General features: G+C 41.6%; 1 protein-coding gene across 1 annotated transcript; it reads left to right on the top strand.

Moving 5' to 3' along the window:
- Positions 1 to 4,174: 4,174 nt before the first annotated feature.
- Positions 4,175 to 13,432, top strand: KBTBD8 (kelch repeat and BTB domain containing 8). Its single transcript, XM_042014491.1, has 4 exons — positions 4,175 to 4,279; positions 5,576 to 5,786; positions 6,411 to 7,525; positions 9,767 to 13,432. Exons 1-4 carry the CDS (start codon positions 4,264 to 4,266, stop codon positions 10,228 to 10,230), a joined length of 1,806 nt encoding a protein of 601 aa, XP_041870425.1. The 5' UTR covers positions 4,175 to 4,263; the 3' UTR covers positions 10,231 to 13,432.
- Positions 13,433 to 14,775: the final 1,343 nt, after the last annotated feature.

The following is a 14,775-nucleotide window of genomic DNA, read 5'->3' as shown; positions in this document are numbered from 1 at the left end:
ATTAGCTCTGCAATTTCAGTCAGCCTTAAGAGAAAGGTTAAAGACTTTGGGAGGAGGAGGTATGCGTGTGCGTGCACATGTGTCTTCCAAAACAACAGATGGTTTCAATAAAGTTGCTCCTGCTGCTAGGAAGTGGCACTTCTTGACATTAGCAGAGCCATATCTCATCAGGGTTCTTGTTTCTACCAGCCTGGCTCAGCATGGCCAAACCCACTGTCCAGCATGGGGTAATCAGGGAAGGCACTCCGATATCTGCCCCATTAATTGCCCCCTGCCAGTCGGCCCTCTCTCCTGATGTAACGCCCACTGTGCTCAGTATGGCGGGATCGATCGGCTTTGAAGGGCAACTTTCCCTAATAATCAGCAATTCCCCCTACTTAAACTGCAGCCAGAACTGTCTTTTTATGGATTCTGCAAGAAGTGTGTGATTTCTTGGAACCACTAAACAAAAAGCTCTCTGCTTCAATCAATGGATCGATGTATTAAATTATTGTGCAACTAAATTAATGTGCCCCTTGGTGACAGAATTGCAGAAAATGAGCAGCGTTTTATGCATTAAAGACAACCTGGTAAAAGATTGTTTTTCAAGGTTAGATTGTTCCACAGTGAATATCAAGATTTTTCCAATTAAAATATGAGGGGTTTCTGGAGCTGCATCAGCTCTATTACTTCTCACAGTGTCACAGTGCAAATTAACTGGTACAAATAACTGAAGAAATGTAAACAGTAATTGAGACATATTTGGGAGTTAGCAAGTAATACTGGGGTTTTTTACTAGTTTGTATTTAAATTCTATAGGTAAACAATTTTGCTGGAAATCACTGTGGGGTTATTTGGTGGGGTGTTTGTTTGTTTGTTTAAACTCAAGAGTCATGAAAAATTCCGCCATTCATAACGTTGTCATTAAAAACTAAAGAGCTTATGCAGCCCTTGGTTTCCTCTTTTTGGGCTATATGGCACGTGTGGGATTAGGCTATGCCCTCTTTTCAGTGAAAAAAACAGAAGGGCGAAGAAAAAAAGGGAAATAGGCTGCAGTGACCTCTTCCTACAGCTTTAACATAAACATGATACCCAAAATGAAAATGGGAATATTCACATGGATTAAAAATCATTATCTTTTAAAGCTGCTTGAACAAACCCTGGTTTATATTTCTTTGACTTTTAGTCCAGTTGCATTTCTTATCTTCATTTTGCTGACAGGAGAAAACATGGGAAATTTCCTACACACCTAATACTGTGCAGCAAGAGCTGCCTGTTCCAAAAGTGCTCTGTGCATGCTCTCTTGTGCAGCAGGAGCACTGGGGCAGGTTCCTTCCACGTGACCCAAACCAACCATTTCATAGATAGGATGTTCTCTCTGTCCCTATGTTGAAGGCAACCAGGTGAACCAGTTTTCTAATTAACTTGCTCTGCAGGAAATTAGAATTTCTCTGCAGGAAAACGTTTTCAATAACTTCATTGTTTGGTCAAACTCTTTTTATGGATATCTTCTAAGTTCTCTGAAATATCTGAAAACACTTGTATTTTGTCCACTTTCTCCTGAAGCTTCTTCCTTTTCCTCTTTTCTTTCTTGGGCTCATGACAAAGACATTTTTATTCTGAAGGCAAGGATCCCAGAACACACAGTGCCAATTGTGATTTTATAAGGAGTCCAATGTCTCTACTCACTTATAAAAGACAGACGTGGACTGTGTGTTCCATATCAGTTGACATAATTTCATTTTTATTTTGAACCTTTGGAATATCAAATGGGAAAATTTCGCCCCCAAGTGTACATTTTCAAGCTCTATCTCCAGGAATGATAAATTAGGTGTGAAATTAAAGCACAAGTGAAAGCATCCCAGTCCCTCAATAACAAGGACTTTGAATTCTTGCAAAATCACCAAATAGGTTTCAGTGCATTGCTGCCACAAGGAAAAAAAAAAAAAAAAGGTACCAAAAATTATTAAAATACATACCAAAAAATATTGTAAGATAAAAGGATTTACATGAATATATGCATTCACAGCTCCCCATTGTCTCCTGGGAAGCCAGAATTCATGAAATCAAATTATTTGGTCAACAGCATGAAGAAATTTGTGGCAGCATGAAGCTAAGAACCCAATTTTTTCATGTCTATACTCAAATATGGGCCTTCATCGCTTCACAGACAAAACAATGACAGGAGAAAGAAAATAACATGGCAGAAGGGAGATGGAATTCTTTAAGCATCTTTTAATTTCTGAAAGAACAGGCTCAAATATTTGTGTGTAATGCAAATGCCATTTATATGAAGCTTTAACATGGTGTGTGACTGTCATGGATTTCCGAGCAGCTTGCACAGCCAACACATCTCTTTCTGCCCTTCAGAGTTCCAGGGAATAGTGTGCAGAACTGGGTGAGAAATCCAGATCCCTGGACTTCCATGGGGGTGCTACATGGTAGTACATCCCGGGAGTGCTAATGGGGGTTTCCAGGGCGGGGAGAGGGTGATGGTGTTATTCCACTTAAGAAAGGCTTCAGCCTTAGCAAAAGTGCTCCTATCAATGCCTCTTAAAGCACATCTAAACCTGTTTGTATGGCAATTTACTTGCTTCACCAGAAACCATACAAAGATAAGCTATTTCAAGAAAGGCTCATGCTCCAAAGTGCCAGTTCAATGTGGGATCTGTATTAAAAACCATTCTACATTTGGCTTCTGCATTTTAACACTAATCCAGCCTGGCCTACATGCCCACACTGAAGGAAATGAACTGTATCAGGCAATGTCATTTGCTAAAGGGTAAGAGTAGAGGAATTCTCCATCCCTTCATTTTATATTTCTAGGGACAATTTCACAGGCTGTGCTGGTGCTGAATGGGGAAATTGGAAAACTGCAGAATCGATTTGCAGACGTGAAGTTCTATTTTCTTTTACACCCCCTTTCATCAGAGTCTCCATCACTCCTGCGTTGTGCAGCATTATCAGCGGAGCAGCCTGGACACCACTGATAATTGCCGAGTGAGGGGAAGGCTGTGCCTTGCAAGCAAAAGTAAAACCAGTGGGGTGGCACTACCTTTAAATTCACCAGCTTTGGAGAAGTAGGCATGTACTCAGGCTACTATTTCTGAGAGTTAATGAGAAATTAACTTAAAAATACTATTCAAATTGGTTTTGTTTGCTTTTACTTTTGAACAGAAGTTCACAGCTAAAAGCGGTGAAGCTGTATTAAATCTATTTTGCGTAAAAAAATAAAACACGATTTTGCAATGCTTCCATTTTTTAGTTCTTTTGTTAATTGTGTTTCACAAGAAAAAACCTCAAAACCTCTTCCACAGCAAATGCTTGATAATGACTCAGTTCCCAAGTATGAGACCAGTGGCTAAATGCTGCAGAAGACTGGAAAACCTGGTGACTATCATCCACTTGACCTCTGGGATGGAGAGAGAAATGTGCTTTGTATTAAGGGTCAGGGGCAACAAAATGGTCACTTGTGTGCTACAGTCACTCAGCAGCTCTGTGGGGCAGCTAGGGCTGATCTGGCTGCCCACAGCATGCTGGGGTTACCAACCCTGGAAAAACTAAGAATATTCCTGGTGTAACAAGCTAACAGACCAAGTAGCCGATTATTGGTTTCCATTAAAGGTCAATTCAACCTTGCAGAGATATGGATCTCCCATCCTGACGCTTCCCTGCCCCTCACCACATCCTTGCAGCATTAGGACATTGGCAGGCATTTCTGTCCCCCTTTCTGCCTGTTTTCAGCAGTAATGGTGGTGGCAGCTCTGCCCAGCCATCTCTGGGTGACACCTCCGCTCCCCTTAGGGAGGGTTTGCCCCAGGAGCCGCAGCTCAGTGTTGACAGGAGAACTGCAGAACTTTGGGGTGGAGGGGGTAATTATTCCTCTGGAGAAGCCATTTCTGCCGGGTGTCTCTGGTGAGGAGGGAACAGGATCCAAAACTCCGGGATGAGGCGCTGGAGCAGCCCACACGTCCCTGCCAGGGGCCCAAAATGGCGGCTCGCCTGGAGGCGCCGCCGCCTCGTTGCTACGCGACCGGCAGAGCCCGCCTCTTCCCGAGAGCTACAACTCCCAGGCGTCCCGCTCCAGAGGGACTACAACTCCCGGCATGCCCCGCTCTCCGGCGGCCGCCGGCCCGCACTACATATCCCGTCAGGCGGCGGGGGCAGCTACCAATCGGCGTGGCCGATGCTGCGGGGTGCGCGGCCGGCGGTGAGCGGGGGAAGCGGCGCGGTGACATTTCCTGCCGGGCCGCCCCCGGAGCCGCTGCCCGAGCGGGGCCCAGGATGGCAGCGCTGGGAGGTCGGTGCGGGGCGGCGGGGGAGCGCGCGATGCGAGGGGGGGTGTCCTGGTGAGGGTATCGGAGCCTTTGTGTTGAGGGGTGTCTGGGCGAAAGGGTGGGGGGGTGGGGGGCGAAGAGGGGGGTTGGCCCTGTGCGGGGGGGGAGCACCGTGTGAGGGGGCTCGGGGGTGCCCGGGCTGGGAGGGTGTGAGGGGTCCCTGGGAGGGGCAGCGGTGCTCGGGTGTCGGAGGTGGTGGCGTGAGGCCGCCTGAGCGGGTGGCTCTGTGGCAGAGGGGGTGTGCGAGGCAGTGTGCTGTGTTAGGGTGGAAGGAGGGTGTCCCATGAGGAACCCCCCTGCTGTGTGAGGGGAGCGCAGCCGGGAGAGGGAGTGGGGTTGATGAAAGGCTTCTATGAAAATGGGTGTGCTCTCTGTCCTCTTTGCCCCTTTGTGTTGCCCAAATTTTGTTGGAAGCACTCTGTTGCAGTCAGCAGCTTTACCTGATTTGCAGCTCTTGCCACCTATTGTTTTTCTTTTGAGCTCTCCTTTGTTGTTGTTGCGTAAAAATTTTGTTGCTATTACGAAACAGATTTTTGTGCTTGAGCTATTGCTCAATTTTCACTTTGGGATTTATTTCATTATGCTTATCACATGTTATTTAGCAGCATATGCTCTACTAAATATGTTTCCACGGTGATATATGAGCTCCTTCACACCTGAGAAAATTCAAATTATAATTCAGTTTTTTTTGTAGAGAAAACATGTAACTGTATCTACAGATTTATGTGAGTTTAGGTTTGTTGCCCAACAGACTTACTGTAGGGCTGTTTCTTCATGAGCCTCTGCACTAGCCATTACTTGTGTAAGGCAGGAGCTAGTTCCTGTTTCAATGTGAAATTAAATATTTACATACAGACTTGTGTAATGGTGGGGTAAGTTGGGGACTTATTTTATTTTTCTTGTTCCTTTTTGTTTTATAAGTCAATAAGCATTGGTGTTTCTTGACTTGATTTCCTCTTCCCCAGTGATATGAAGTATTTGTATTGTTTTCCTTAATGTTAATGGATATTAACTTTATAGTTTATAGGGATATAGACTTTAATGGTAACTGACATGTGTATTGTGAAATCTTTATCTATTTACTCACCCTTGAAAATGTTTGGCTTGTTGTTGATGGATGGTGATGCTGAGGAAGTATGGACTATTAATTTGTGCTAATTCTTGGTCATGTGCAGGTTTTTGGCACATACATGAATTTTTTTGGAGGCTGTTTTTTGTTGTTAGTTGTTTTCTGTTAAAGTTTTACTTTTGCTTTGTAGAACCAAGTCAGTTTTCACAAACACTGAATGGAATTCCTCCCTCAAACCCAGTCATCAGTGGAATGGACCCCTTCCATGCTTGTAGTATTCTCCAGCAGCTGAAGACCATGTATGATGAAGGACAGCTGACAGATATTGTAGTGGAAGTGGATCATGGGAAAACATTTTCGTGTCATAGGAATGTTCTTGCTGCAATCAGTCCTTACTTCAGGTACAACCGTCCGTTGTTCTAGTGGTGATCAAAGCAGATAGAATATTAGTATAGGTACAATTTTTTAAAATATTCATTTAACAAAAATAAGTTCTATGTATTTATAGTGCACCTAGCAAGTAAAGATTATTGTTCTCTTAAGGTCAGTGAATTACCAGTGTCTGTTTCTCAAAGGAGGGTTTCATTGGAGAAAAGGTCACACCATTTTAAGCCAAATAAAACTGCCTCCGGTACTGAGGGTATCAGGGATACAGTAAGAGCATATTGAAACTACTTTTTTTCTTTTAAAGTTACATATTTTAGCATGGTAGATTATCCATACGAAATAACTTGTTGAAAGTTGAATGCAAAGACTTGGATACGTCAAGAGCTTTGCTTGTAAACCCAGTGAATTTCAAAATGGGATTAGTGACATAACTAAGCAAAAAGCTCCACTTTTGTTTCAGTAAGTGTAGAACTGATCTTAAATTTAGGTATGCCAACAGGAAAGTTTAACAACTGTGATAAATATATTTGTGCTGATGGAGGAGCAATCGCGTTGGGATTAGCTGTACAGTATATTTAATTTTTTACCTGTAGTTAAAGGTAATTACAGACAAACTGCTGAATATTTTTGTTTTGCAGATCAATGTTCACGAGCGGCCTTACCGAGAGTACCCAGAAAGAAGTTCGGATCGTTGGTGTCGAAGCAGAGTCGATGCATTTAGTGTTGAACTATGCATATACCTCCAGAATAGCGCTGACAGAGGCCAACGTTCAAGCTTTGTTCACTGCAGCCAGTATCTTCCAGATCCCTTTCATACAAGACCAGTGTGCTAAATACATGATCAGTCATTTGGACCCACAGAACTCCATTGGGGTGTTCATCTTTGCTGATCACTATGGTCATCAGGAGCTTAAAGACAGGTCACAAGAATACATTCGCAAAAAGTTTCTGAGTGTCACCAAAGAGCAAGAGTTTCTTCAGTTGAGAAAAGACCAACTGATAAGTATCCTCAACAGTGATGATTTAAATGTAGATAAAGAAGAACATGTTTATGAGAGCATTATAAGGTGGTTTGAGCATGAACAAAATAAGAGAGAAGTGCACCTTCCAGAAATATTTGCCAAATGCATCCGTATGCCTCTGTTGGACGAGACGTTTTTAGAGAGAATCCCTCCCGTGTTTGCACAGGCGATGGCCAAAAGCTGTGTACAAAAGGGACAGCCCAGTGCCAATGGCTACACACAACGGCTTGGAATGACCGCTTCCGAAATGATCATATGCTTTGATGCTGCCCACAAACACTCAGGAAAGAAGCAAACAGTGCCTTGTTTAGATTCGGTCACAGGGAGAGTGTTTAAACTATGCAAGCCACCAAATGACTTGAGGGAGGTTGGAATTCTTGTGTCTCCTGATAATGATATTTACATTGCGGGTGGTTACAGGCCAAGCAGCAGCGAGGTCTCCATTGACCACCGAGCAGAGAGTGATTTTTGGATGTATGATCATCCCGGCAACAGGTGGATTCCAAAGGCTCCTCTGCTGCGGGCCAGAATAGGCTGCAAGTTGGTTCACTGCTGTGGGAAGCTGTACGCGATCGGGGGGAGAGTTTATGAAGGAGATGGGCGGAACTCCCTCAAGTCTGTGGAGTGCTATGACAGCCGTGAGAACTGCTGGACAGCTGTGTGTCCCATGCCGGTAGCAATGGAGTTCCATAGTGCTGTGGAGTATAAGGATAACATCTATGTGTTACAGGGTAAGGTGGTTTGACTGCCTCTGTGGTGTTTTATTGGAAGTGGGGATTGTTCATTCTGACTGACTGTGGTTTCTTAAGCAACTTGGAAAAACCCCCGGGGTGGTGGCGGCGGGGAAACTAGAAAGAGGGAGGTTGCTACTTGAATTCCCATGCCCTGGAAATGTGTCACTAAGTTGTAGTACTGAGGTATTGTACAGATGACGTTTTTGGTGGTATTCTGAGTCAAAAATACGGTATTAAACTTAACTCTGAAAATTCTGTATTAAATCTTTACCTGGGTGAATGCACCAGTGTTGAAGATACTGTCCTATGAAAAAGCACTTTGCATTTTATTTGGCTAAAGCTGGGAAAATTCCTGGTGTCTTTATTCTTGGTGGCTTGTAAAAGTTGATTAATGACTGTAAGTCTTCATTTCCTGCCCTGCCCTCCTTTCTGAAGTCACCCTAGAAACTAGAATGAGATAAAGCATCTTTCTTAGTTAACGCTGTTTCTTTGGTCAGTAATTACAGTACTGTTTTTACATTCAGTGCACACTGAAAAGTGCTGAGACTGGTTTGAGGCTGTGGTAAGATGCCCACAAAGTGGAAAGGAAGAAGAGAGGGAGGTGTCTCAGTTTTGTTTTGCTAAGGGCCATCTCTGTAAATACCTGCCCAAGTTGGGGTCTCAGATGCACACCAGCTCCTTCTTGGGTCACTTCCATACAGAGCTGGACCACAGGAGAGAAACAGGATAGTGAGTACTGTCAGATCCTTGTTATTTACCAGAAGAAGTTAACATGATTTCTTGACTTGCATTCATGATCTTCCATGTGACTTGCAGAGTTTTCTTCTTCTGTCATTTGGTTGTGGCTTTAAATAATTCTGTTATGCTAAAAAGTTCTCTAAATCTCTTTCTTTTGGGTCAGATGTCTGGTTTAGATGGTTAGAAAGGAGTGCTGAAGAATATTGAGCTTAGTGGTTGTTCCTTTAAATGTTTCTTAGAACTGGTAAAAAGTGGATATTATTATAACCTATAGAATAAGAGTGAACCTTGTTTACAAATTTTAGCTGCACTCATTCTGTGCTTCAGTGCTTTAGGTGACAATTGACTGCTCATATAAATAAGCTACTTCCTGTGCTAACCAGCAAATTCTAAAGAGTAGTGTTACGGGTGGCTAGATAAAACCTTGTGCTGTAGTACAAAGAGGTTAGCTTTTAGTAATTTTTCTAGGGAAAACTCGTAAGTTAGAAGCAGTCAATAAGAACTGATGAGAGTGTGAAAATGCCAGTGGAGTGCAAGTGTCAGTCACAGGAGATTGCACTGTGGAACAAAACTGAATAATCAAAATTAGTATTATCTGTAAGACTTAATCTCTTAAACTCTGTTCCACCAATTTTACTGTCTCATTTCTGTATTCTTTGTTACACGTGAGGTGCTTGATCACACAGCAGCTTGGTTAAAATTCTTAAGATAGCTGTGTGAAATCATATATGATTTGAATTATGCTAGTATTTGGCAAATATTAGGCCTTTCTTCCACTGGACTGTGCAAAAGGCAAGGTGTTCTTTATCCATGTTCTTTTCATGAAATGTTACAGAGCATGAGTTTTTGGTCATCTGAACTTCCATCATCTGTAGTCTGTAGATGTTGCTCTGTGCACTGAGCCACACAGGTGTTTTATAAACCTAACTGTGAATCAGTAGCTTCATGCAGGTTTTCACCTGGCCTCCTTTTAAGCAAATCAGCCTAAATGTGTAACCCAGCCACCTAATGCGAGTAGCTTCGAAACTTGTGTGTAGTGTAAGACAGAAGTCAGTGTTTGAAAGCTGCTAAACCTGAGCAAGTAATTGTGAGACTCCCCATCTGCAGATGACACATTGTGAAGATGCTAAAGAGTTAAACAGATGTACTTCAGACATTTCAAGACTGGAATCTTGAAAGGTTTTGTCCCAAATTAATAAGCATGATTTAGAAGTAACGGAGGATACCTAGAAACTATGTAAAATGTATTTCTGACATGCTTCCCTCTGCTTCAGCTGAAACAGAAACTCAAAGTAGTTTTTAGTCATGCTATTAATATTTTGTAATGCACTAGAAGGAAAGCAGTTGATGGTGCTGGGGTGTTTGTTTTGGGATCCAGGCTCTAGAAAACTCAGAGCGTTTCTGTCTGTGGAGGAACGTACTTGAAATCTTAATTGCCACAGAATTGTTGGTCTGGAAATGAAGCATAAGTAATATTTTATTTTTGCTTTCTCTTTTCAGGGGAATTTTTCCTTTGCTACGATCCTCAGAAGGATTACTGGGGATTTTTAACCCCAATGACTGTGCCTAGAATCCAAGGCTTGGCAACAGTGTACAACGACTCCATCTACTACATCGCTGGCACCTGTGGGAACCATCAGCGCATGTTCACCGTCGAGGCCTACGACATCGAACAGAACAAGTGGACTCGAAAAAAAGACTTCCCGTGCGATCAGTCCATTAATCCATACATAAAACTTGTTCTCCTCAAAAACAAACTCCACCTCTTTGTCAGAGCTACTCAAGTCACTGTTGAAGAACACGTTTTCAGAACCAGCAGGAAGAATTCACTCTACCAGTACGATGAGGTCACTGACCAATGGCAGAAAGTCTATGAGACTCCAGACAGGCTCTGGGATTTAGGCCGGCATTTTGAATGTGTTGTTGCTAAATTGTATCCGCAGTGTCTTCAGAAAGTTATTTAATTTTTTTTTTTTTTTTTTCAGTAACAGGCCTTAGTGATTTCAGTGGTAATTTGATGCTAGAGAAAACATGTCTTAAAAGAAAACAAAGAAATTCTGTCAGTATTTATTGTAAGATGAAACAGACAGTTTTTTGTATATGGGGATGGGTGCTCATTAAAGGTTGCAGTCCGGGGAGGGAATTGTTGGTTCAGTTTCATATTTACTGATATTTTCCTGGGAAATGAGAAGGAGGTTACAAAGTGCAATTATCAGCATTTTATTTCTGGTAAACACTTAATCATATCATGCTAAAGGTTTTTTTTGTGGTAAAAGCAAGTTAAGTGGAAGAGCCAGGATAACTATGCACTACAGTGAAAGAAAATCTAGCATTAATAGTTAAGGATGTCCAAGATGTGTTGAAGTGACTTTTCTTCTTTTTCTCTTTTTTTTAATACGGGTAAAATTTGAGGCAATATCACTAAGTTTTGTTGCTTTTTTTTTTTTAATTTAGATTTGAAGTACATAGAGAGGAATGGTAGATCCTGATTCATAATGATCTCTTCTTTTTGTACTGTTTTTGAAGTCTGCTAAGATGTTTGTGATGTTGTTTGTGCACTGCAATTTGGGAGAAAAACTCAAGTCAGAATTGGATTGTGGAGTACCTTTGCCCCAAATGGAGGCCTGTTCATATTGTTGTACCAGTTCCTGTCTGTGGATTTTTGTTGAGATTGAGCTTAATGATAGTGGGGAAAAAATCCCACCACCTGTTTTTTGCCACATAGACGTAGTGCTGTAAAAACGTTTTGGTTTTTTTTTGACACTGATTAAAACCTTTTTTTTCACCCCGTAAAGGGCTTTAACCCAAAAGTTGATGGTGCTAGTACATTTTTAATACTTGTTTGTCTGAACTGGGCCAGCCTTCTGCTACTGTTTAAGACAGCCTGGTACTTTCCATGGCGTGTGTGTCTGTCTCCAGGCCCTGTCCTGTCATCAGATTGTCTTTTCTAACATAACATTTTTACTGCAGTGGTGTTCTTGCACAGAATGGTGACAGGATATGGCCTTAATAATACTGATTCTCTTTTATTTTTTCTCTTTGTGTGGAGTGTTCATTCTGTCTCCACTACAGTACAGTGCTATGTGCAGAGTTGGCATGTGCATTTGGAAAAGTGTGGTTTAACTTTGCAAGTTGTTTTTCTTTTCTCTCTGCAGTCAAGCTCCCAACTATCTTCTATTTCATTCTGATCTGTAATGTGAAAAATTGCACTACTGAGCTGTCAGCATTATCCAGCGTATTAACGCAAAATTGACAGTAAGCATCCATGGCTTAAATAATCTTAGGTGAAATACAGAATAAGGAATATATTGCAACACTTTTCTTTATATATTTAACATTTAACTTATTTTTAAAAAGTAAGTTCAAAGTTCAGCCTCTACTTCAGTAGTGAAAATTGGATTTAAAAGGGAAAAGAGGAATCCTAAAACTTACATCAGCTGTAATTTACCACGTTTCTTACTGCTCTACTTTTTGCAGAGCTTTAAGTTAACTTACTCTTTCCTATTTTTTCCTGTTGACCTAAGTAAACCAGTTAACTTGACGTGGCACTGGCCATCACTGGCTGAAAGTGCTTACCATTATCTGGCTTAACAGCTGACATTTCAGTCAGCCAAATATTTAGCTCATTGTTTATCCCCCTGGAATGGCTGAGGATTTGGATAATGTTTGTTTACTATGTGGTCTTCCTGTTCCCAAATGGAATCTTCCTAATACACAAAAATACTTGCCTGGTTCTATTTATTAATTCTTGCACAAAATGTTTGAGAGGCAAAAACAAACAAAAAACTGTGAAATGAAAAGCAAAATAAAAATGCCTCTTTGCATTACATACCTCATCTTCCAGAGATTCACCAAACTCTTCTTCCAATGCGAGCACCTGTGTTTTGTTTTTTTTCTTCCTGAATTTGGCAATTCTTGCTAAGACTGCATTTTCCAACAGTGTTGAAGTGTGTTGTTTCTTTGTTTAGTTTTCTTCTGGATAGTTTTATCTATATGCATAGCCAAGAATAAGGGGTTTTCTGAAAAGTACTACTAATTTAGTTTTTAACTAATGATCCTTAGTCCTTGGCTAGCTCTCTTTGTGCTGTTGTAGGCCTCTAGCTGCAAGCTTTCTGAAGCACCCTCCCTAACAGTGTTGCATTTGTGTGTAAGACCTTTTTTTTTTTTTTTTTTTTGCAATGTGTTATGTAACTTTTTCCTTGTTTCTTTCTTTGTTTTTCTTTTTTGTTTTTTTTTTTTTCTTTGAGCTTGGTTGAATATTTACAAGATTTCTTGCTGCTTTTTGACAATCTATATTTATTTAGTAGAACAAATTTCAATATATTACTTGAAACTATGAAATAGAATTGAGTTAGCAGTTGACTGGTCATGTGATGTATAGAAGTACAATATGCTGTGGTTAATTCTGCAGTAGGTTTGTTAATTTTGTTTATCTGCACTAAAGTACGAAGATCTCCATTCTGTTTAACCATTCAAACTGAGGGTGTGATCCAAGTCTATCATGTGTTTGAAAGCTAAATCCTGGAACTTGCTGTGGGAGTAGAATATACTAAATCTTTTGCATGAGGAGTTTGTTGAGACAGTAATGTAGCTGTGACATTTTGCCAGTTCTTAAATGCTTCTATGTTATGCTGGAAGTCAGATTCCTGGTAAAGTTTTGCTTTAGAGTCAGGCTTAAGTCAACTTGCACAGCACAAAAAAAATAATTGCACCAAAGGTACTGATAATATTTGAACAGTAATCTGTACATTTTGCTCATTTGGAATTTTATTTGCATTGGTTTAGTTCCTGTTATGAAATGAATTTCTAGCATTGTAAGAACTTAGGTGAGTGTAACTCTCTTCCAAAATTATTAGTTACTTTAGAAGAAAACATTTTGTAATTCCACTTGCTTCCATCAATGAAATTGAGAATAACTCAAAGCAGTTTTGGTGCACCAGACATGCAGTGTGTGTATGTTCTACAAGAGATCCAAGAGCTCCCTGTTTGCGAGGCTGTTGAGAAGTGGCATCCAACATTCAGTGCTCAGGTATGTTAGTAAGAAGTACTGTAGTCCTATGAGGGCAAATGTGTGGATTTTTAAACATTTTGCCATAATTGCACAATTTTGCATTTTTACTTAATGTCATGTTATGTTTCTTAAAATAAACCTATTGTTGAAATACAGTGGAGTTCAACTGTTTTTGTGACAAATCTGTGTGCATTTTAGTAAATTTCTGAAAATTAATCTGATGTATTTTTGGCGTTTGTTCAGTTCTTCTGTTTCTGCACTCGTGCCTCGCCTGTGTGTAATGTCACTTGTTTTTTTAAGATGGAAGGTGCTTTGTCCTTTTGTCTCATTCCTTGTGGCTATTCAGGTCTAACTTCGCGTTTGTTTGCACACAGGTGCATGGTCTTTCCCTTCCCTTTCTCCTTGTCTTTGTTTGCAGCTGACATCCCAGCAGGAATGTCAAGTCAGGCTTTCCAGCCTGAGAATACTGCGTATTGGAAAGCCCCAACCCCCTTTACATTGAATTTCCCAGCATCCTTGCTGCAGAGCTGAGAACTAGAGGCTCCTGGCTTTTAAAGCAAAGCTCCAACATCCTGTGTGGTTTCTGCTGCAGTGATGGTGCTTAGCAGAACTGCTTGTACATGATACTGGTTGGTTGAGAACCCTTGTTCTCTTCCAAAGATTGTCTTGTGATCAATGGAGGCGCCAAGTCACGGCAGCCTAGGAAAACAACATGGAATTCTCTGGTTTGGGACAGTGCTGTTGTCAGGTTCTCCAGGCACCATCTGTGTGCAGTGCCAGGGCTCTGATCTCACTGTGACTGCAGAGGTGGGGTGGGATGGCTTGTGTGACTGGGGTGTTGGTGTGAAGGGCTGCACTGCTCGGGAAAGACAGACCAGGAAGGCACCGTGGTTCTGGTGGCAGCACTTGGAATGTATCAAGGCCTTATCTTGGGGTGGGTGGATGATGAGTGAGTGAAGAGCTTATGGGCTCTGCTCATAGGGCACTCTGGTAAGGGTGACCTGCAGTGGGTGTTTGCTACAGGCAAACAGGAGGAGGAACTGGATGAGGCTTTCTACTGGCAGCCTCTTCAGGGGTCTTGGAACAATCCCATGGGAACTGGCATTACAGGGAAGAGGGGTCCAAGAGAGCTAGTTGATATTCAAAGATCACTTCCTTCAGGGTCTAAAATGATGCAACCTGATAAATTGGGTCAAAGGGGCAAGACACCTGTGTGTGTAAAAAAGGAATTCAATTCCTGCATAAGCAGGAAACACACGGAAGATGGAAGCAGGGTCAGAACAAAAGAGGGACAGGAGTGTTCCAGACATGTTCTTTGATTCCCTAATTTCTCTTCTGCTGTCATGGCAAGGAACAGATACATGGGTTGTCCCCCAGTGCCCCAAGTTCCCGTGGAGCTCTTATGAAATCCTTTCAAAGTTGCATGTGTTACAATGCCAATGCTATAACAGAGGTGGATGAGATCTCTTTGCAAGGTCAGGTTAACCTACTTGGGTGC

The sequence above is a fragment of the Corvus kubaryi genome, unplaced genomic scaffold (assembly GCF_017639235.1).
Source record: "Corvus kubaryi isolate FWS band 111438036 unplaced genomic scaffold, C.kubaryi_AGA036_p1.0 136, whole genome shotgun sequence".
Taxonomy (NCBI): domain Eukaryota; kingdom Metazoa; phylum Chordata; class Aves; order Passeriformes; family Corvidae; genus Corvus; species Corvus kubaryi.
The sequence above is the reverse complement of the archived record's forward strand: the minus strand, read 5'-3'. Positions and strand labels throughout refer to the sequence as shown.

Bases quoted from the DNA above. Each gene is read 5' to 3' on its own strand.
- KBTBD8 (XM_042014491.1), top strand. The intron at 5,787-6,410 runs GTACAACCGTCC...TTTGTTTTGCAG, and splicing joins GCAATCAGTCCTTACTTCAG to ATCAATGTTCACGAGCGGCC. The intron at 7,526-9,766 runs GTAAGGTGGTTT...TTCTCTTTTCAG, and splicing joins TAACATCTATGTGTTACAGG to GGGAATTTTTCCTTTGCTAC.